The sequence below is a fragment of the Canis aureus genome, chromosome 6 (assembly GCF_053574225.1).
Source record: "Canis aureus isolate CA01 chromosome 6, VMU_Caureus_v.1.0, whole genome shotgun sequence".
Taxonomy (NCBI): domain Eukaryota; kingdom Metazoa; phylum Chordata; class Mammalia; order Carnivora; family Canidae; genus Canis; species Canis aureus.
Genome location: NC_135616.1, coordinates 35,674,600 through 35,697,313, shown reverse-complemented (window position 1 = coordinate 35,697,313; position 22,714 = coordinate 35,674,600). Strand labels below are relative to the sequence as shown.

Genomic DNA, 22,714 nt, shown 5'->3' with positions numbered 1-22,714 from the left:
AGTTGAAACCACAGGCATATAAGACATGACCGAGGTAATACCCCAAATCTATGCAGATAAACCAGCTCATCTTCTCCCTGTGGCCAGGCTGTGAATAAGGGGTTCTCACGGCTAGGTTTGGCCTCATCCTTGTTGCATTTATCATAGCCAACAAACACCTATTAAGAGATAATAAAGTTATGCCTTTAAAAAATTTTTAGTTTTCGCAATCCTGACTCTAGTTTGGGCTTCCATTAATCCCAGGACAAAAAAATCAATGTGGGTAACTGATTATTTCCTGAGTAGCCCGGACACTTCAGTTGCATTATTTTACCACCTAAGTGTCCCGCTTTTAAACAATGGCCAACCATTAATCATTACACAAAGCAGAAGCTATTTATGCAACGAATTCTAGATCAAGCTCACTTCATCTTGGCAAAATAGTGTTAGACACCTGCACTTGTGAGATTTCCAATGAACATTGGCATGAAGAAATTCTTAAATTGAGACCTGCTGGACATCAGGAACCTAGTCTATAGGGAGCTCAGCTGGCCCCATGGTGAAACATAGAAAATGATTAAAATGTTAAGCCAATTTGAGAAGTACCTTTCATTTTATAATCTAAGTGATAGCTATTATTTATTTTCATATATCTTCCTCTTTAAATCTCATAACTGACAACATTGCTCAGTAAGCTCCTTCCTCAGCTCCAGTGACCCATTTGCAAAGCCCCACCGATTTATCAGAGGCATCAAGTTTTACCCCAGGCAACGGTCAAGAAGCTCAGACACAATTGCTTTGAGTTTCTATAACTGAGTAGATCTGTTCCTACAGAGGCAGCATTGAGTGAAAACATTACAGTTTTTCCATCAACTCTAGAAACAATTAAATGTATAGTTTGGAGTGAACACACACATGTTCTCAAAGTTCCTGGCATATATTTATTTATTTTAGAGGGTTTTAAATACACCATCAGCTCAGAGATTTTGGAGATACAGATGACAAACCCGATACTGTAACTGGTCAGACATGATCAAGAACCTGCATGGCCTGAGCTCTTTGCCGAGCCACTCTAAGTTAAAGGACTGGTTTTTTTTTTTTTTTTTTTTCTGATTGCACAGCTCAGCATATACAAGGCTTATTGTGATTTGTCTCCCCAGTACCCACATGTTGGGATGGTTTATTGGGGTACCATGTCCTAGAGAGAGGGCTCCTCTCCCAAGTTAAGCAGACAGTAGCTGCTGTGGCATATCTACCCATGAACTCTTTATTCTGAACTCCTGAACCCTTCCCGAGCCCTTCAGATCCTGACGACTTGCCTCAGAACCCAGGCATGAGAACTGGTTCTGAGAAACCAGCAACTTCAAGGTTGTAGTTTGCCCTAGAATTTTATCGTGTCCAACTATTTGCAGTTCTTTGGAGAACTTTAAGAATTCTGATCAGGAAGGCGATGCAGCAGGAAACCTTTATTGATGCTCAGATTTCTCCAGTCTAAGGAGGCCATTAAATTTAACTAACAAGACAAGAAAATAAAAGGAAGAAGCTCTAAATAAGGAGAAGCAGGGTAAGATGAAAACTCCAGACTCCTTTTTCCTAGCTTTTGCACTGTTAGCCAAAGTCAGTAGTTCAACAGTCCCGCATCTCGCCCAAGTTGAGCGCCATGTGACTTTGGGACAAAGACTCGTGTGCATCCCGCAAAACCCAAGCCGCACCACTCAGCAGAGCATGAGGACCCCACTTCCCTGGCTCCGTTCAGAAAAGACACACCAGAGCTTAGATCGCAGGAGCCCACGTTCCCGGAGACAGAGGCTGCACCCAGGGAGCCTACCTGTTCCGGGGGCCCAGGTGCCAGGGCCTCACCAGCCTTATCTCCAAAAGGGTCCTTCCAAAGAGGACCACGAGGGGTGTCCCCAGTGCTGCCAACCAAAGACTGTCCATTCATCCTTCCTTTCTCTCCATACTCGACAAAGGGCAAAAAGACATAAGTCAGCATGATAGACATGCAGAATGTGGGATGGAGGGAGTCAGGGGTCAGTGGGGTCCCGAGGCAGAGCCCTGACCCCAGATGGGGAGCTCCAAGGAGAAGGCAGGCTTCTCCATCAGCAAGGAGAGACAATGAGCCGACCACAGACAGGGAATGCTCATTTTATTTTGCTTAAATAAAAGGATAAAATGATAGTAAACCATCTGGCCCAGAGACCAACGCACAAATTTTGTTCTGCTGTGTCTCTCTACTGTTAGGGCTCCGACTTCGGGACCAAGACCAAAGCAACACTTTACCTCAGGCTTGTTCTTTACAGATGGGAGAAGACGGCATGGGGTGGGCTCTATTTTCTGAAATCAGATACAAGCCACACTCTCAATGCACAGCCAGAGCCCAGTGCGAGAGACCGCTAAAGGGCATTCTTTCTTGTATCAGAATAAGAATGGTTCAATATCGGAGGTCATCTTGTTAATAATAAACAATTCTTAGTAGAAGTCAACAAGTGTGGCAGCTTTTTGTAAGTTTTCTTAAAAAAAACACAAAAAACAAAAAACAAAACAACCAAACAAACCAAAAAGAAACATCCATTGTATCCAAGGATATCATTGTTCCTTCAGAAGTTCCAGAAAAGGTGTGTGCGCGTGGGGTTTTTTTTTTGCGGGGGTCCCTCCTTTATTTAATTTTTACTTTCTTCTACTGGCTTGCTTTGAAAAATCCACAGTTGTGGAAAATACTATTGACATGTGTTAGAAAAAAATCGCATATGTGTTCATCCATAGTTAAACTATCTGGTTCCTTAAGTACCAACAGATGTGTCTGTGGGTTGCATTATGTATTGTTTGTTTGATAAAGAACAGTATTAAGAAAAACCAGTGGTAGGACTCTCATCTTCTATGCAGTCTAAAAAAAAAAAAAAAAAAGGAAAGAAAGAGACAAGAAGGGACTGTCACATTCTCTTGGTGAGAGAGTTTTTACCCCCTTGGCTCCTGCATGGCTCCTGCCTTCCTGGCCCCCACCCCCCTCCCCCCAAATCACACACATGTAGGAAGATAATATCCTTGAGCTCAATATCATTATTTTCTCAGAGCTCAGAGAGAAAAACTTGAGAGCTAGGCGAGGTTGTAAAGAGCACATAGTTCAAGGCTTCACTTTATAGAAGAGAAAACCGAAGCTCAGAGTGGGCAAGTCTCCTCTGCAGAGTCAGCTTTATGCACTAAGGGAAGCGGGGTGGTTGTCTCCTCCAAGGCAGGCACATTAATGCCACCTGAGATTCTGTTCAAGTAAACAGGGAAGGAGCAGCTCCTGAGAGATGGGATCTGCTGTGTGTGTCAGGGCTCAGTGACGTAGCAGACCTGCTGTCTTTATGGCCGACTTGAAGCAATCACCGAGGGCCCCTGGTCACCCCCACTTTCACTCTTGCTGGAAGCAGGAACTCTTCTGACAAATAGACATGTCCTTGTCCCTCAAAGGGAGCCTCATTCTTTTGTATCATCGACACACCCCTAACAAGCTTATATGTGCTGAAGTTAACATTCTAGGAATATTCTGGAAGCTGCACCTGGTGAACTTTCCAATGGGAGTCAGAAAGTACTTTTCATAACCCAAATCACTAGGAAAACCAAAGCAGTACTTATTCTAATACAAGGCAATCTCAGGATTTCAATTCTACCAACATTTCCTATTTGATTATATGAAATAAAACTCAGGATACATTAGAAATCTGTGCAATTGGAGAGACCTGAAAGTCTTTAATTTTTTGTGACTTGAATATCACTTTAAAAATTAATACATGGGACACCTGTGTGGCTCAGAGGTTGAGTGTCTGCCTCCAGCTCAGGTCCTGGGAGCAAGTCCCTCATTGGGCTTCCCATGGGGAGCCTGCTTCTCCCTCTGCCTATGTCTCTGCCTCTCTCTCTGTCTCTGTGTCTCTCATGAATAAATACATAAAATCTTTAAAAAAAATGAAAATTAATACAAAGTTTTGGATATAGATACAGAAGAAAACCTTTCAACATTCATGCTGTATCATAAAGAAAGAGAATTTAAGCATTGACATTTACTTGGTACTTACAATAATCTATTATTTTGAGTGCTTTTTGGTTTGAAGTGGTGGGAGTCGCTCAGTTTTCTTTAAAGCTGTAAGCAGAAACAGGACAATGCTGTCAGGTCTTCCTATCATCGGATGAAAACACTTCTGTCTTCAGAAGGCACCAGTCCTAGGAGCCTTGGGGTCTGAATTCCACCCCAGGTCCATGGCTGCAGTGTGGATGCCAGGCTGTCCCGATGGGAAGCACGCACACTCCCTGCACATGCAGGTGGGCAGAGCCATAGTTGGAGAGGGCCCTTCACTGTACCCCACTTTTTTTGGAGTCTCCAAACTGGACTCAAGTATTTCAAGAACACAGTTTGAAAACTCGTATACAGCATTGATGAACTCAGAGTCATCTGGCCCATAGAACGGACCCCCTGCCCTCTTGCACGCGGAGCCCCAGTCCTGCTGCCACCCTGCTTCGGAAATCAGGAGCCAAGGCTTTGCTTGCAGGCTTCCAGGAGGAAGCCTGCGGCTTTGGCGAACTGCCTTTTAGCCGACCAGCCCTCGGACTTTGCTGCCTCTACAAAGTTGCAACCATCCGAGGCACATTTCTCCATAAAAAAAAAGGGAAAAAAAGGATGAAAGAGCAACAATTGAGAGTAAGAAGACGAGCTGGCAACAAGGGACAGCTGGAAGTGAATAGAGACGAGGAGGGTACTCACTGCAGCCGGCTCGGCTCCGGGGCAGAAGGCGCTGGCTGATAAAGCCTCGGGGCTCTGTGAGGAGGGAGGCTGCTCCGAAGGAGATAGTGCTGGGAGGAGGCACCCAACAGTTTTATACTGGGAACCCCGCTCTGCACACCCGTGCACTCGGCTTTCTCCTCCCACTTCGGGTGCCAGGGCCAAAGCATTGTGAGGACCAGTCCCCTATCCCGCACCTGATGTCTCTCTGTCTCTTCCTCTCTGTCCCTCTGTCTCTCTGTCTTTGCCGATGGATGTTTCTCTCCCTCTCCTGCCGCCTCTTCCTCCCCTCAATGCTGTCCTTGATTTGATGCCAGCAGCGTTGCCATCTTTTGCAAGGTTCCAAGGTCTGTACCCCGGGACAGTCCTGCAAGTTCATCTTTTACTTCTCCTCGTTGTTCTAGCCCCTGCCTTCACCCAGAAATAATTTGGGGGGAATACTTGCAACTAAAAATGATCAACACAGCGCCACTTAAAACTAAAAAGCGAGTGTCAGGTTGCTACACCGTCGACTCCGAGAGCCCAGTGACTGCTCTCGGGGTGGAATTCTTTTTTCTTAGGCTCAATACAGCTTCTACACAGATGTAAGATTCCAGCGAGGTTCTGTGGGGTGTGGTGTGAGGGTGGGGAGGACAGGGGGTGTGCGACTCATCTTCTGGAAACCAACCTGCCGTTTTTCCCAGTGAGGAGGAAACAGGAATATACGTGTTTCCCTGAAGGGTCCTTCTTTCCAGGCGAGGGTCCTAGGACAAGCCCTGCTGCGGCCTTCTAATAGATGGGAGGCAAACATTCCATAGCAGAGAATCGAAAATCCAAGTGAAAAACCAGCTCTTCCCCCATGCTTCTTAAAATTCAGTGTTTGCGGCTTGCTCAGCTACGGCAGGACTCTAACTCAGGTGCACTTCCTGGACCACGGGATTAAAAACAAAAACAAAAACAAAAGCAAAAACCAAACAACCCACAGGGAGCTGTGCAGATGCCATGGGCGTCTGTCCTCTGGACCTCCAGGCTTCTGGGAGAGCGGAGAGCTCTTGTCAGAGGTCCCTGAGGCCACCACGACTCGCTGGCTCCCCCAACTGGACACCTATGAAACCACAGGGTTCCCTGTCCTGGGGAGCCCCCCCCTCCAGCTCCCAGCGCTCAGGGGGTGTGCTTCTGGGGCCTGCGAGGGAGACCAGAGGTTGGGGGTCAGCATTACAGTTCTGAGCATCAGGGAAATCTCCCCGGTCAAATAAGGCAAAAATAAGCTCCTAGGTTACCCTGAAGGAGAAAAATCAACCATAAGAGGAGTCAAGTCAGAGGGCCCCGTTTGAAAAGGAAAGGAGCCACACCAGCTTCCAGGGGTTCATAGCACCAGTGATGACCGTGACAAGAAGGGCACAAGCGGTTGAGGGTTCACTCTATGTGCCCATCCCTCATCCAACCATTGCCAAAGTCCCGGGAGGGTAAATGCCGTTATCCCCATCTTGCAGAGAAGGAAACTGAGGCCCACAGAGTTTAAATAACTCGTCCAACGTCTAAAAGCAAAGTTTGTACTTTGACGTCCTCCGCACTGTTCCAACCTTCCCAACCACGGCCCCTTGTTTGCCTTTCACTCACCGACTAACTTAATCAAGCCGCCATCCGCAGGTGGTTAGGGACCTGGTCCTGAGACCGCCTCCCCGCAGCACCCCTGCAGCCTTCTGCCTCAGTGGCCCGGCCAGGATGGAGTCTCTAGTCTCCTGGGCAGAAGCCCCTCATCCCCCTCGTCCCCCCTCGTCCCTCCCCAGCCTCCCTGCTCGCAGAATGCACCCTGCTAGGCGCCGTGGACAAGGTAGTGTGGGCCCGTGGGCTTCGGGGTCAGCCAGACCCAGGTCTGGCTCCGTGCTGGGTCCCTTCCTAGATGGTTTCCCTTGGGGATGTGAGCCACCCTTTCCGGAGCTCAGCCTCCTCGCTGCAGGAAGGCGGAGGATGTCAGGGGGCTCGGCCGCGAGGCACACGAGGCTCTGGCTCTGCACCTGACCCACCCAGGCGGCACCGTGCCCGCGCCCGGCCGTCTCTAGTGCGGTTGGGTGGCCCGTGAGCATCTGGGGAGCAATCGCCCTTCCCAGCTTGCACCAGGGGGGCGTCTTCCTGGCCGTGACATGGGAAGACACGTAGTGATGAGCATGGAGAGGACTGTTGGGTAAGAACACTGGACCAGGGAGGCGGCTGACCAAGCTCCCTAAGTTCCTGCGCTGTGAGGGTCCACCGTGGCCCATCACTGTGGCTCTGTAAGGACTCCCTGAGCCGGAGAGCAGAGGGACAGTGGGGCGCCCCGTGGGTGCATACATGAGTTCATAGGTGTTTTTAAACCCTTGCTGATGATTCAGTGACTTCCTCTCAGTTCTTTCTCAGGCAGCCCTTGCTATCACTTACGGCCTTTTGCGGAGTGTTTAAGCCCTGACACTGGTTCCGTACCCACCTCCCCTGAGGTCCCCCGGCGCCTCCCCTGCTGTGTCCCCTCTCTTCTGCTGGCTCTCTGAACTCATCAGCCAGCCTTCAGTCTGGTTCTATCATGATGCAACCTATGCAGAGCTTTCCCTCCTCTGTGCTTCTCCTAGAATTTCTGCCCCTAGAAAGTTCTCTGCCCCCTCCCTACGTGCTCTGCCCACACACTCACACTGGGCTTTCGTTCCTCCTCTATTTGGCTTTCCCAGCAGGCCATTATGTAGGCTGCACTCTGGGGAGCTTACAGCCATTTACGTCCCTGCTCCTCACTGGACAGGCTGCCCTACCCCCCTGGCCCTGCAACAACTCTGGTATTGGCTTTTTATTTATTTATTTTTTTAAAGATTTTATTTACTTATTCATGAGAGACACAGAACGAAAGAGGCAGAGACAAAGGCAGGGGAGAAGCAGGCTCCCTTTCGGGGAGCCCGATGTGGGACTTGATCCCAGGACCTGGGGATCACACCCTGAGCCAAAGGCAGACGCTCAACCACTGAGCCCCCTGGGCATCCCCTCTGGTATTGGATTTTATTTTAAAATATTTTATGCTGCATCATCCTACTTGGGCCTGGAGATACTAGAGGATGAGCTCAGGATCTGATCGTTGTCATTATTCACGACATACGGGTAGCTTGGCTTTACACGTAGCTTGCAGCACCAGCGTTAGCTAGTGCCCACACTCGAGAAGTGTGCAGGTGAGGACCCCGTGAGTGTCTTCTGCATCCCAAGCAGGGGGTTTCTAAATGGAAAAGAGAATGGGGAAGAAGCTCATTCTCCTTCTTTTCTTCCTAGCTGCGCCCCCCCCCCCTCCCAAGAGAGAGAGAGAGAGAGAGGCCAGGATAGCAAGTCCAGGACACAGTGTTCCTCTGCAGTGTGTCCTGAGCCCACAACGTCTTCGTTTCCATTTGGTAAACAGTCAGACAAAAGGCATCAGATGGGTGCCTGATCTCCCAACTGGCCCCGTGCCCCTCTTGGGGGCCCCCTTTATGGGAGGCCTTCCCTAGATGAAGAGCCAAGAGGCAAACTGGCCCACAGTGCAGCGTCTCTCTCAAAGCTTCCCCGCTTGCCCTTGCCAGGGGAGCTCGGGGGTGGAAGGTGGCAGGAGGCAGTGAGGCGCCTGCATTTCTAGCCCTCGAGTGCAGTCATGCAATTATTCATTTCCACTGAATAGCTGGCTGTCCCTCCTGCACACAGCAGAAGGGTTAGAGAATCTCTGTCCTAACCTATGACTTTTCTCAGCTGTCTTCTTTCCATGCAGCACCTTCTTTCCAGCTTTTTTTTTTTTTTTTTTTTAAGATTTATTTATTTCAGAGAGAGAGAGAGGGAGAAAAGAGACAGTGCAAGCAGGGGGAGGGGCAACAGGAGAAGGAGAGAGAATCTGAGCCAGATTCTGTATTCAGTGGAGCCTGGTGGGGGTTGGGGGTCGAGCTCATGAGCCTGAGATCATGACCTGAGCCAAAACCAAGAGTCGGCTGCTTAACCAACTGAGCCACCCAGGCATCCCCACTTTTTTCTGGTTTCTAATGTAAACTCAGGCCAGGTTGGGTTCCATCACGTAGGTCTCTGGTCTCCACAGCCAGTGTTAAAGATGTGCAGGTTGTGCCCTGCACAAATGCATTTTGTCTAAAGGGTACCATTAACATCCTAGTATTTATTGCAATGAAACTCTTGCAGGTGGCACTAAAATCTCTTGAGGAAAGGGGAGTCTGGCTGTCTTTGCACTAAGGAGCCATATTGGCTAGCAATGGTCCTGCTGGTGTTTTGTTTCTTCAGGATTAAAAAAAATTCCCATTGAGAGACAATTGGGAAGGGGATGCGGGGGGAGAATCTTTTCAATCTCTTCTGAGTAGACTGAAGAAGGGATTGAAGTGTTGGGGAAAATTAAAGTTGGAGAGTGGCATGGCCCTGTTTCCTTCTTGAGAGTAATTTAAAACTCATTCCATTGTTTCTGTGCCATTAAAGATAGTATGATATTGGCTCCAAGCTTAGGGAGTTGAGCTTTATTTAATAATTGAGCTGGGAAAAGAATGTGGGATGGCCTGGCACCACCATTGCCAATGGGGCTCTTGGCAAAGACGTCAGCCACCCCAGTTTGAGTGGGATCACAGGTACTCACTGGAAAGCATCCTGGAGAGACCTGGCAAGAATGCAAGGGGAGGGGTGGCTGTGTTAAGTGAGGCTGCCCTCTGGAGCTGGGGAGGTGGCAGCTGGCTCCGGCTCCTCATACATGTCCTAACCGAAGCTTGCTGAGTGCTGGCTGCACAGTTTTGTGGTTATCAGAAATGCTCCAGATCACCATCCTTTGCTTAAAGCAACTGGCAGCCAGGAGCTGAGAAGGATTCAGAATCTCCTGGCCCTCACGCATCCTTCTATCTTCCTTGCCTCTTCTTTCTCTGCTGTTGGCATTGGCCAAGGCTAGGCTGATGGCCAAAGGCAGAGCATCCTGACCTAGAGAACAAACTAACGAACTATCCATTGGTCAATCAGTGCAGAGGTGGACCATGATGCATCCTCAAGCTCTGGAGTTGAGCATCTCCTTCATTCAGCTCAGGTCATGATCCGAGGTCTAGGGATTGAGTCCTACATCAGGATCCCTGTGAGGAGCCTGCTTCTCCCTCTGCCTATGTCTCTGTATCTCTTGCTGTGTCTCTCATGAATAAGTTTTAAAAAATAAGATATAAAAATGGCAAGAAAACTGGAAGAAGGGTTCACAATTAATCACAAACTCTAATTTTTAAAGAAAATGTGACAATTCCCAACACCTTTGCAAGCCTTAGTTGGAAAAACGCCCCATTGACTTTATTTCCAAATGGAAGAAGCCAAGTTATGACTGCTTCTTGGGACTAATGGTACCTTCTTCCAACTGAGATGTTAATTGTGGGTCCTGGGGATATAGAAACATGGGAAGAGGTCAGATTTTCCATTGCTTCATCCACTTTGTTTACCTACAGTCTTTTCTCCTCTCAGATTATTTATTTTCTCCTAACACCTGGATCAAGGGACATCTTTGAACAGAGGGCTGATATTCAGTTATGTCATGGGGCATGTGCTGCTATGTGTGAAGTCACAGAGTTGATTCCTGAGTAGGCTGGTCAGCTCACTAGCCCCCAAATGCATGACACACTGGACACCAGCCAGCCATACCCAGTGTCAGCCAAGGTCACCAAGTGGGCCAGGGGCATGTGGATGCTTGCAGAGAAGTCCCTCCTCCTTGTGGAGGAACATCTAAGACACAGCTCGGGCAATGTCATCTTTGAAGACAAGGGTCTGTGGGGTCATAATTAAACCCACACAAGATATTGATGATGAATAAATTAAACACTGTTGAGTGAAGGAAAAAAAAAATCCAGTAAGAAACTTAACAAACACTCTGACAAGTGATGAGCAAAGCAATATCCCCATGTGGATTCTTAATGCCTGACATCACCCAGAGTTTTGGCTCCTCCTAACTCATGGTTTTGCAGAATCTGGGGCTTACAGAACTTCAGAGATGATATGTAAGGCTGACCACTGATTTCTCAATGGCTTCTCACCCCTAATATTTGAAAGGGAGAAACTAGCTTTACATTAATATCTATTACAGCCTTGGAGGGAGAAAAAAGTTACCCAGAGGAAGCTTTGGGGGCAGGTGGAGGACCCAGAATTTTGCTCGGTTTAGGATCTGAGATTTCTCTTTGCAGGGCTGGTGGGCAGCCTGAATCTTTCATCCTGATTATGGCAAGACAAGAAGCACTACGTCTCTAGAAGAGCTCCAGGCTTTTTCTTCGCCTCAAATGGATTGCTTCATTTACTTTTACCACTTGGTGCAGTCCATCCTAATATTAAAAAATAACCCCAATTCTAAAAATAAAATCCCCACACATGGTTTCCTAGTGGACCACTCCCTTTTGTGCTGGTAGCTCTATACTAGGTAGAGGTCCTTTCTCCTGTCATTGACCTTACCCTCAACCCTAGCGTGAGCCCCATTTCTCTGTTCAACTTGTGTTCCATATCTCCTTGTCTGGGGGACCCACCCCATCTTCCTGGTTCCATCCATACACTCATCTATCCATCACCTCACAGATGCTAAGATGACTCAGCGATGACTAAGATGTTCTAATTTCAAGGACTTCAGTGAGCTGAGTTTTTCTCTTTCCCAACGAATCTTCCCCTCAGCTTCTATGTATATAGTGCCTGTAGCATTGGCTGATGCTTACGGCTCTTTTCTATGTATTTTTCCCTAGCAGCATCTCCATTCCACACCCTGTCCTATCCTGTTTCACCCTACTACATGGTTTGTGTTTAGCTGGTTTCTGGGAAGGAGTCCCTGAGGAAGAACTGAGAGGTACTGGTTCCGATGAGACTGGACTCCATCCATCAGCTACTTAATTGCCTTAATTTACCAGAAGGGGAGCTGGACTCACTCAGTGACTCCCAGTCTTGCTTGCACATTGGAATTCCCGGGGGAGGGGGCTTTACAAAATGCTGATAGTAGAGCATCTGATGTAATTGGCTTGGGCTGTGGGAGTTTTTAAAAGTCTTGCTGATTCTTACACGCCAGTGAGGTCGAGAGCCCCTGGACTAAATCTAGTTCTGCTTCCTTACCCTCCAAAGCAAGGATGTGTGTCATAGTGAGATCAGGTGGATTTTGGAGTTTGATCGACAGGATTCAAATTCCAGCCAGCTAGCCCCCTCTGGGGAAGATGACTTCATCTTTCCAAGCCTTAATTTCATTACGAAATTAATGGAGATCAGTAAAACCTACCTTGCCAAATCCAGAGATGAGACAAGATTGAGGCACATGATAGGCATTCAGGCACAGGTGATCTTTATCATTATTCCCATCTAAGGCACTTTCTACCCCTGACTTCCTTATTTCTGCTGGTCTTTGCCTCAGTTCTTAGGCTCAACGAATGCTTACTGAGTGGCTGATGGGTGGTGGAGCTGCCTCTCCCTCTCAGCACTTACTCAGAATAGGGAGGGTTTAACTGCGTTCACTGCGTTCACTCCTGTTGGTGTCCTCAAGTCTGTAAGGCGTCCGCAAACTGGCAGCCTTGGTACCCCTGGGAACTTGTTTCAAAAATGAAGCCCCACTCAGACTTGTGGAATCAGATTTTGCATTTTAACCAGATCTCCAGGGGATTTGCGTGCTGTTAACGTTTTGGAAGCACCCTCTCAAACATCCCCGTCCTTGAGACTTGGTGCAAAGGGATGGATTCAAATCCCCGGAGTGGCAACAGTTTACAAATTCCAATGTCTTGCTTGGAAACTCCATGGAGAGCCCAAGTGAGCCCTGTGGTGTTCCAGCTGGCAGCCCAGAGCGCGCTGTCACATGCTGGGCCAGTCGCCAGGGCCGCCTCCTGCAGAAGCCTCAGCATCCCCTGAGACTCTGGCAGGCCGCACCCTCTGCCTGGGGCGCATCGCTCCACGTAGGCTTGGTGAGTGCCTCCCGGCCCTCGGTCATAAGACAAATGATCACGGGGCTTGAGAGGGGGATGCTTGCAGGCACAGGGGCAGGTTCCTCCAGCCCAGGGACCCCAGCAGCAGTACCTGGGGTCCAGCCAGCAGCATCCTGCCCGCCCGCAGGACGAGCACCCCCACACTGCAGGTGCAACCCCTATCCCCCCAGGGCTAGGGATCTTCCCTGAGCATCTTCCTTGGGGGCCCTTGCCACTTGGTTCTCCATCTGGGATTTCTTGGCCTTTTGACCCCCAGGGCCCTGCCATAATCCTCCCCTCTCCCCACCAACCCCGCTATACAAGTTCTGTGGCTAAAAGGCCAAACCACCTGTGTTTAACTGTATTTTTTACAGCCTACCTTACAGCAATAGACACGTACACCTTACCAACGACACCCGCCTTTCCATTTGCTGTCCCTCCTACCTGAGGGCAGAGGCGGCTAAATTGTCCCCCATTCAGACTCATTGTTTGCAGGAAGGTGGCTCTGTGGGCCAGGACTGCAATCCTTGGCACATGTCTCCTAGAGTGCTTCTCTCTTCTCTCACCACATTGCCCAGCATTTGTAATTACATAATTGTGCAAGCATATGCTTCACGGGGTTTGCCCACCAGACGGCAAGCTTCCTGAGGGCAGGGTAGGGGCTGGTCTTATTTGCTGCTATAGCCCTGGTTTGGGGCTCCGTGTCTGGCTCCTAGGGACCCTCACTAGCTATTCACCAAGTCCATGGATGAATAAATGGGTAAATGACTCTGTCACTATGGTAACTTGGAGGGCTAGGGTGATTTCTTGCATAGTACTGAGATAGGTGCGTGTGTCTTTGGTGTGACACAGGGGTGGATTTCCCCCCAGTATGGCCCTCAGAGCAGGGTACGGCACTGTGACTGGTACGTGTAGTCCAGGGGCAGGTCCCCGCCACCTCTAACATGCATGGTTGGCCCTTGATCATCCACAGGTCAATCGACCACAGGCACCAAACAGTCAGCACTCGAGCCTACAGGTCAGCCTTGTGGTCAGAGGCTCTGGCTGGCCTCTAACACTGTCCTAACACTGGGGAGGATTGAGCCCAGCTTCAGGCATGCAGGCAGGCTGGCCGGTCCTTGGAGCATGGAGTCATCCTGAGTTCGGTGAGTAGAAAGGAAGCCTGTGTCTTCAGGGCTCCACGGTAGAGGTCAGTGTGGGTGATCTGGGATGGTCCCAATCCTAGCTCTCAACCAGGCCTTACCCTAAGCCCAGGAAGCCTGAGTTCTCCAAAAATTGGGGGTGGAGATGGGGGTGGGGTAGGACTGACTCCTCCCTCCCCTCTCTACATCCCAGATCTTAGGCTGTAAAGTCACCATGCCTTCTCCAGTTCTCGGTCTTCCTGCTGACCTGAGCCTCAGCATCTTCTCTCAGGCTATCTAGGCCGTGCTCTGAGGCGCCCCTCTGCCTTGAGTTAGCTGCCATTGATTCATCCGCACTATTGCACCCCATTGTGGATGCAGGTCAGTCCTCGCGGCTGTAGTGGGTGGCACAAAGTATAAGATGGCTCTGTTATCTGTGCGGCAACAAGACACAGGGAAAAGTGAGTGCCGGGGCGAGGCTCTATGTGACCAATGGTCATGCTATGGACAGAAAGGCACTTCTTCCTTAGCACAGAAGGGATGTGTAAGAATCATTAGCCTATAAGGAAGCCCATCATGCAGTCTTCCAAGGAGGGACAGGATGCCTGTCAAGTTTAATAAAAAATGGGCAGATTTTCGGGCTCTCTTAAATAATACAAGATGCTGTGCAATGAAGTGCTAAGTTGTGAGCAGACACAGTCTTGGGCTGGAAGAGTTTGGATCCTATCAGTGGTGTCTGGAGTCGGCAGAGAGAGCTCTACCGAAGATACAGGCCTCGTAAGGCCTTTGACATCTGACGAGCACTTTAGTGAAGGCAGGAAAAGCCAGGCAGCCTTTGAGAAAGAAAACTGAATGTGAGCTAAGAGAAACATGGCATCTTTGTGGGCTGTGAACAGCGTGCTGTGGGTCATGGTCTATCAGTTCAGCCCCCAGGCAGGTTCACAAGGAAGGCAGGGTTCCAGCACGCTTGTGCAAGGCATTTTGGGCTAATGCTGCACTCTGACATTTGCTTCCCTGTGATAGGATATACTAAGCAGGCACTGAGTCTCTTCCGAAGGACTCAGCATCAGAGGAAGAAACATGCTACATTATGAAAGAAAAGATGCCTATGGCCATTTAAAGTTACAAAATCATGCTCTAAGCTCTAAATATGGGCAATATGAACTGTAGTATATTGGGGTCCCTCATGTAAAGAATACAAGTAATAACTATAATAAACCATAAACAAACAAGACACATTTTTAGCCTTTTTAAAATTTGGGAAGAACAGGAAAAAAAAAAATGCCTGCTTCCTATCTCCCCGGCACTTACTTGTGATTCTCTGTAATGATAAAGAGCTTTCAAAACCTTTCTATTGATCAGAAGCCTCCTTAAATGTGGTGGCTGCTTGTGAACCTGCCCCTGAGGAGGATGTTTTTCTCAGTGAGAAGTGCTTTTAAAAGCAGAGCCAACCTAGAATTTCTATCCACAGCCCCTCACCTCCCCTTCCAGCTCATATCCCAAGCTCCACCTGCTTTCAGATCAAATAAAAGCTATCAGCAAATAAGAAGTGATAGTTGTCACTTTAAGAAAAGTCACAAAAACACCTGCTAAATCATTTGGATTTTTAAAAAAATCCTTTATAAAAATAATCCTTTGTAATTTGGAGTTTCTCTGGAGACAGAGGTGCTGGAACAGGTTCTCTAAGGCTTTGCCAGCATGAACCCTGTCCAGCCTCGGGGTTTCTTCCAGAATGGCTAACAAAGAAGACAATTACCCTGACAGACAAGCAGACGTCCCAGACTTACAGGGCGAGGGTCTGGGACATTGGAAGTCACCGCAGGGGAGGGATGAAGGAACATCGGGGCCTAAGGGAGACATGGGGTCTGGCTTGATCGTTGACTAGGTTTGCAGACAGTGTCCAAGGCCAGACAGATGAACAGATGTGGCTCTAAAGGAACAGGAGATGAGGAGCGATTGAAGGTTTATGCACAGAGCAGAGTGACAATTAAAGCAGCATTTGGGGAGATTTGCTGGGAGCGGTTCTCGGAGCCCGAAGGCCAGAGCTAGGCAGGTTGGCAGAGTTCACGCTGCCTGCAGTGGGCTGGGCCAAGGGGAAGGGGCTGCTCACATGAGATAATTTGGGAGGACAAAGGGACCCAGGTAGGCACGGGGTGAAGGATGAGTGAATCAAACATGGTGTCAAGCGTTGGTGAGTCAGTGGAGCAACCAGAACTCACACCCGCTGCTGGGAGACGCATCCCCATAACCACTTTGGAGAACCGCCTGGCGGAACCTGCTAGAGCGGGTTTCTGCACACCCCAAGGCCCGGCCACTCCCCCACAGCAATATGCACAGACGAAGTACCTGCATCCATCACACCGAGAGACAACGCGCCATGAAGTCCAATATAGTCCGACCCCAAACAGCCCCAAATGGGAAACAACCCAATTGCTCGTCAGCAAGCAGCATGGTGGATAAATACTGATTTATCTGCACGGCGAGGGAATGAGTGCCCTACAGCCGCAGGCAATGGTATGCATGCATCTCAAAATGGGGAGCAAAAGAAGCCAAGCACAAAGGAGTGTATAGATCATACAATTCCAATTATATGAAATTCAAACACAGGCTAACCTGGAAGAAGTCTGTAAGCCAACCAGCACTGGGAGGGGGCACAAGGACTTCTGGGGACTGATGGTGTTCAACGTCTTGATCTGGGAGCTGGTCACCTGGTGGTGTTAGTTTGTGAAAATTCACCAAGCTATCTATTTACGATATGTGTACTCTGATGTAAGTCTCTTACTCCTTACTAATGGTTTTGAGACGACAGTATGAGGTAGAGTAAAGGCAGTTAAGGCCCACTTCGTGACATGGAATTTGAGATGTCTAGACAGACAGGTGGAAATGCCCAGCTTGCCGTGGGAGGTGCAACACTCTGGTTTGGACAAGAGTCCAGGGCTGGAGACATAGAATTTGGGGGTTCACCCAGAAGTGATGGGGAAGATGAGAGCCTTGTTATATTCTGGGGCCATGGGGGCTGTTAGAAGCATCATTAGGCCGCATGAGAAGGCAGGAGGAAGATGGGGGGTGGGCAGAGCCATTCATCAGAAGCCTACTCAGCACTTTGCTGCACCAGGACCCTCTGCTTGACACCGGTAGCCATGACTTCTGTCCTTGAGGGCTTATATTTTGCTAGGGTGGGGGCAGATTCTTTTTCTTCTCTTCAGGCAGCAAAACCTTTTAAAAGATAAAAAAGCAGAGGAGGGGAGAGGTGGGCTGTTCAGGGCTGGTGAGCAGTAGAGCCAGGCACCAGCCAGGCCATCCACCTGTAGGGCACGTCGTGCCTTTGACACCGTGGCTGCCATTAGCAGAGGGCATCAAGCCATCCAGGCAGGTGGACAGTTCCGCTAGCAGAGCCTGGAAGGTCAACCCAAGGGGGTAGCAGGCAACACGCTGCCCAGTACTCCTCTCTAGGCTACAGGGGCTTCTCGAGATAAGAGGAATCTGTGCACACACACACAGAACAGCCACACAGGCTTGTGGCCCCATCGCCTCTCGTGGGCTGCTGGGCTTGTGCTTTTCCTATAAGCACATTAGGTTAGAAGGTCACAGTATCATCCCAAACGCCTCTGTGATGCTGGGGGCCAAGGTGATACATCAATAACAGAGCCAGTACATTTCCTCTAATGGCAAATACCAGGGCAGTAAGGCCTACCAAACACACTGACGGGAAACATCAAGACATTGGCAGAAATGCAGAAGAAAAACATATATTAAGATCACACACACACACACCAAGGTCCCCACCGTGACTCTTAATCATCACACACAGAATGGCAAGAGGGGCAAAGTAGCTGCTTCAGGCAAGCGGTAGTCCTTTCTCTAAAGCTCCTCTACCTATATTCAGGGCCCTCCATCTGTAATGGGGTGCCACTCTACCCCTCCATCCGTAATTCTCATCACTCCTCAGTGGGATGACACGTGGGTATGTCAGTTCTCCAGTGTAGAAGTGCCTGGGATGAAAGGTCCTCATTCCTACCCCAGTTGGCTTTGCCTATGCTGTTCCTTCTAGAAAGTTGTTCTCAAGAGTCAGGTGGATTGAAATCCTGGTTCTGGGGCTTTGAGGCATGATGATTTGAAGATTTGGGACAAGTCCCATTGGTTCTCTTCAGCTCCTTCTTCTTTCAAGTGGGGACAACTCTCCCAATGGTATCACTGGGAAGCCCCAACACAGGCGGGCACAGAGACGGCAGGCAACCAACAGTAGCTGTTCTCCAGCTCACTTCCATTAACCTGTACCTGGAATGTCCTTATAGTCAACGTGACCTTGTTCTTCAAACGTTGCTAATGGTTTCACTCCCTTAGATGGTGAGCCTGCCTCCTCTAATCCTGGCTCAGCTCCGAGGCTCAGGAGCGCCCACTGTGGGGTTCAGGTTAGCCGACGGCCTGGAAGTTGCTCTGAAAAGGAACACAGTGACTCCAGATCCACAGAGTGGCTTCCTCAGGGGGCATTTGGCTTCTGTAACTTCTAAAATGTCTTTGACAAGCTTGTAATTACTCACATATTTGAATCTTGATAGCTTACTTTTAAAATTACAAGTCTAAATAGTTAGAAATGCATTTTTAAACTGGATCATTGAGGGGCTTCTGGATGTTGTTAATATCCTGTTTCTTGGTCATAGGAGTATGTTCATTTACTGGAAATTCATTCACGAAGTGTTCACTTATGATTTTTTCACGTTTCTGGATATATGTTAAGAGTAGATTTGTTGTAGGCTGTCTGAGCTCTGCCACTTGACCTCATGGTAGGCTTTGCAGACTGAAGTGGAGTGACTTCTGGCCTGGCATGAGGGCAGTGGGTCAGAGCCTAAGATCCTTGGACGGGTCCATTCTAAGGCTGCTTCTTGTGGGCAAGGAGACCCCAAACCTGTTATATAAGACAGATCAACGATGTTGGAGCTGAGGCATGCACAGAATACCGTGGAACTATTGAGGAAGGACACTTAGCTTTGCCTTAAGAATCAGAGAACTCCACATAAGATGCTGGTGGTACTTGAACAGGATATTGAAGACTGAATGGGAGTGTTTCTGGTGGGAAAGGTAAGGAAAGCATGATAAGATTAGTATGAACGGTCTCTATCGAGTAAAATAAGGTTTAGAAGCCACCCTAATGTGGAGGAGCTTAGTGAGTGCGCGTGCATGTGTGGTTGGTGAGAGCAGAGGCTAGAGAAGTAAGGGTTCCCTCCAAGGCCCATGAACATGTCAGGACTGCTTGGAGGGACAAGGAGCAGAGGCTGACTGGTGCCAAGGACCAAGACCGCTCTTCCTGTCCCTTCTTCCTTTCTCATTCCCATCTTCACTGCCCACCAGTTTTGTCAAGGCCAAACTTAGCTTTGTTCATAATGAAATTAAGTATAAACAATAATAAATTAAATAATTTCATGCACATTTTATAAAATTCATGTTTGTGGTCACTTACATATCTCCAAAAACTTAACTGGTTTTAGTAAATAACAGTCTTTCTAAAACACAATCACAGTGTACCTAATTCTGAGGTAAATGTCCTGAATCCATTCTTTTGAGAAGAGTTTCAGCAGGGTCTCTCTGAAGTGGGTTGAGTCTACTGAACGTCAAGTTCTGGTGTTCACATGGGCTGGGGAAAGGGCAGAGATGATCCAAAATTTCATAACTGAGTGTTCCTTATTTGGCTCTATTAAGTTTATATATATATATATATATATATATATATATATATATATATATATATATTACCATTCAAGCTTCCCGCTTTCCTAGCAGTGCAAATCACTGCCTGTGGTGGAATAATAGTAGCCAGGAGCTGATTGAGGAGCGTTACCTCGATGATCTCTTTTAACCATTAAAAGCAGGACAAGTAACAGGTTCATATATTTCCTTGTTGGGGTGAGAACTGCCCCAGAGGCATTAAACAAACTCTCCAGGGCTCACAAGTAATAAGTGTTTTTTGCTTTTTCCGCAAAAAGCATCCTCCTGGGGCCCAACATCCTTCAGAGGATCAGTGAGGTGTGAGATAGGTCTGAGATTGGAAGAGCACTCTGAATGGAGAGCCTGCCGGGGAAGGGGAGACGGCTTGGCTTTGGAGGTGCTCTGGCGCTCTCTGGTGACAATCTGGAGGTAGCACAGGCCAAGGAGCACATGGGGGAGCTTCAGTTCTGTGACCACATTCCCTGGATGTGTCTACACGTTGCAGGGCATGGAGCTGGGCAGTGAAAATGAGGACGAGAAAGGAAGGGACAGGGAGAGCCGTCTTGGTCCTGGGCACCTGTCAGCCTCTGTCCCCCATGTCTCCACGGACAGCTTGACTCTGTCCTTCAATCCAAGGACGAGCAGCAGTTCTCACACTTTGGGGAGCACGAGAATCACCCCAGAGCTGGGTGTGCGGCCTCTGGGGTCCAGCTCCAGAGCTCCCGAGGACTGGGTCTGAAGGGGCCCCGGTGATCTCTATTTTTAAACCCCATCCAGGTGATTCTGATGCAGGTGGTTCATGGACCACACTTTCAAAAAACAAAACAAAACAAAACAAAAACCAAAACCCACTGTTCAGTATTAACATTGGTATTAAAAGTAGAAGTAGTAGTGTTTACCTAGGGGTTAGGAGGAAATGGGGAGTGATTGCTAACGGGTAAGGTTTCTTTTTGGGACAATGAAAACGTTCTAAGATCGATGGTGGTGGAGAAGCTTGCCCAGTTCTGTGGAGACGTATCCCTCCAGAGGGTGAGCTGCGTGGCGAGTGAATTTTATCCCGATCCAGGTGTTCTAGGAAAATTCCCATAAAGTCTTTCCTCCCGAGAGGCCGTGGGAAAATCACAGCAAGTGTGTAGGAAAAGAAACCCTTTTCATTTTATTTTATTTTTTTCAATGGAGTCTTCCCTCTGGAAGAAGAGCTGCTGGCTGCGGGAGCTGAGCCGGTGCTCGGGACAGAGCGGATTTTGCCACGCGCGTCCGGGAGAAAAGGCGGGGGCGGCTCCCCTGGGTCTCGGTCCGCAGCCTGCGGGGCCGCGAAGAGCCGGGCCGCGCCTTCCAGCTCGCGGGGCGCCCCCGCCCCGGGACCCGCCGCAACCCCCGCGGCCCCGCCGGCCCGGGGAGCGCGGGCTCGGGGACAGGAAACCGTGGCTCGGGGTCACGATCACAAAGACGAGGCACCCGGACAGGCCTCCGGCCTCCGCGTCCGTCCGCGGCAGCTCTGTTTACAGCCCGCGGCTTCCTCCCATTGTCAGGCCGGCCGCACCCCCGGGGCCCGCGGGCGCTGCGCGGGGCTCCGGGCCGCCGCCTCTCCGTCCCTTTCCTCGGCCCCCGAGCCCGGGCGGGCGGGCTGCTCCCATTGGCCCCTCGCCTGTCTGGCCCGCCCCCAGCGGGCTGACACCCACCAATGAGCGCTGCGCTGCGCTCAGCTCACGCCCCGCCCCGCTCCGGGGAGGGCCCCTCCGAGCGCGGCCGCGGGGGTTCGGGCGGGAATTCCGGCCGCGGGGGGCCGCAGGGGTCCGCGGGGTCCGCCGGGCTGCGGCTGCGGCTCCTCCCCTCCGGCCCCCCGGCAGCCCTTTGGCCGGTCCGACGGGCCCGAGCGGCCGCTGCCTCAGCGGAGGGTCCCGGGCAGCCCGGGGTTGAGGCTGCGTGCGGCCCGGCCCACGCCGCCTGGATCGGTCCTGCTCGGCTGCCCGGGCCGCGGCAGCCTCTTCCCCTTCCCAGAGCGTGTTTCCGAGCACACGCACGGCTTGGCGGCCGGTTCTCTTCCGGTGAGTTTGCTGGTGTCACGCTCTAAAGGACTGTGTGTCAGAGTGCGGCCCTGGGTTACAGAGTGAGGGGCAGAAAAGCTGGCGTTTTGTTGGAGAGATCTAGACTCCACTGAATCAACCTCTTGGGGAGGCAGGCGTGACAGAGAAAGCTCTTTGTAGTGGAAAACCTGAAATATGCATTTTCCATAAGCACTCCACTCTCCGTGCCCCCCCCATTCCTATATACACAGTAGCTGGTGCCCACCCACCCCCACCCCTGACCTGAATTCTAAGCAGGTAGAGCCCAGGGGGGTTCCAGGGTCTTTGCTCCTTCCCACCACATCACTTAGGACGGCGTTAAGCTCCTAACAGGTTCTTAAGTCAGTACCCGTGTGATTGAAAAGAAAGCGCCGTGCTGAGCCGAGTAGTTCTCAAACCCACCTGCACCAGAAGCATCTGGAAGGCTTGTTCACCCAGATAGCTTGTGCCCACCCCCCCGGAATCTCTGAGTCAGTAGGTGCGGGTGGCACCTGAGGATCTGCATTTCCAACAAGTTTCTCTGGCGGTGCTGATGCTGCTCAACTGGGCAGCACACAGTGTCTCCCTAAGTAAGAGTTGGGCGTCGAGACCGGAAGCTTCGGGATCACTCCGGGACTTGCAAATTGCAGCAGTTCAGACCCCACCCGGGACCCTATTGACACAGAGCGGGCATCTGATAAGATCTTCAGGAGACCTGGGTGCACGTTCAAATGCAGGAGGCGGCCCAGTTTAGTCCATTTGGACGGACCTAGGAGGCACCGCTACCTTTATTCTCATTTCATAGGTGAGGAAACGGAGGCTGTTGGAGAGAGTGCCTGAGGCAGAGTCACGTGACAGGGCTGGGCTTGGACTCTGCAGACACCCAGCCCTCACCCTTAGCACTCAGTTTCCCTCTCTCCATGGAAGCCCTCCCTGCGCCCTCCTTCCTTCAGGTAACAGTGCTAAGAGCCCAGACGACCGAATCCAGCCACAAGGAAATCCTGTGCCCAGCCATGTGCTGTGTGGTGTCCACATAATTAGGAGATGGGGTCCCTGGCCTCAGAATTTGCCACCTTGTTTTGGGACTAAGACCCACCCAGACGGAACTAGCAATACCAGACAACATAAAATTAAACCGGTAAGTTGGACGGTCAACATCACAGCTTATGTAAAAATTAGTTTGCCGAAAGAATATGGAGGCTACCAAGAAATTTTTGCCAGATT

The 22,714-nt window shown here is 49.9% G+C and overlaps 1 protein-coding gene and 1 long non-coding RNA gene across 10 annotated transcripts in view; one reads left to right on the top strand and one right to left on the bottom strand.

Moving 5' to 3' along the window:
* LOC144315701 (urea transporter 1) overlaps positions 1-22,714 on the bottom strand; it is a 48,888-nt gene that overhangs the window by 24,383 nt on the left and 1,791 nt on the right. Inside the window, exons 1-4 of one of the 7 annotated variants that reach the window (XM_077900631.1) lie at positions 4,718-5,311; positions 4,035-4,099; positions 1,808-1,939; positions 42-158 (exon numbers count right to left, since the gene is read on the bottom strand). The exons of 1 other annotated variant lie outside the window; for it this stretch is intronic. In XM_077900631.1, coding sequence (XP_077756757.1) covers positions 42-158; positions 1,808-1,921 — 231 coding nt within the window. In that variant the 5' untranslated portion in view covers positions 1,922-1,939; positions 4,035-4,099; positions 4,718-5,311. Of the gene's footprint in view, positions 1-41; positions 159-1,807; positions 1,940-4,034; positions 4,100-4,717; positions 5,312-5,402; positions 5,755-22,714 lie in introns of those variants that run through there. 5 more of the 7 variants (XM_077900632.1, XM_077900635.1, XM_077900634.1 and 2 more) reach the window with 5 other exon arrangements.
* LOC144315705 (uncharacterized) overlaps positions 21,248-22,714 on the top strand; it is a 29,566-nt gene continuing 28,099 nt past the window's right edge. The window contains exons 1-2 of one of the 3 annotated variants that reach the window (XR_013381503.1): positions 21,248-21,493; positions 22,296-22,628. This is a non-coding gene — a long non-coding RNA (uncharacterized LOC144315705). The remainder of the gene's footprint in view (positions 21,494-22,295; positions 22,629-22,714) is intronic. The other 2 variants (XR_013381505.1, XR_013381504.1) reach the window with 2 other exon arrangements.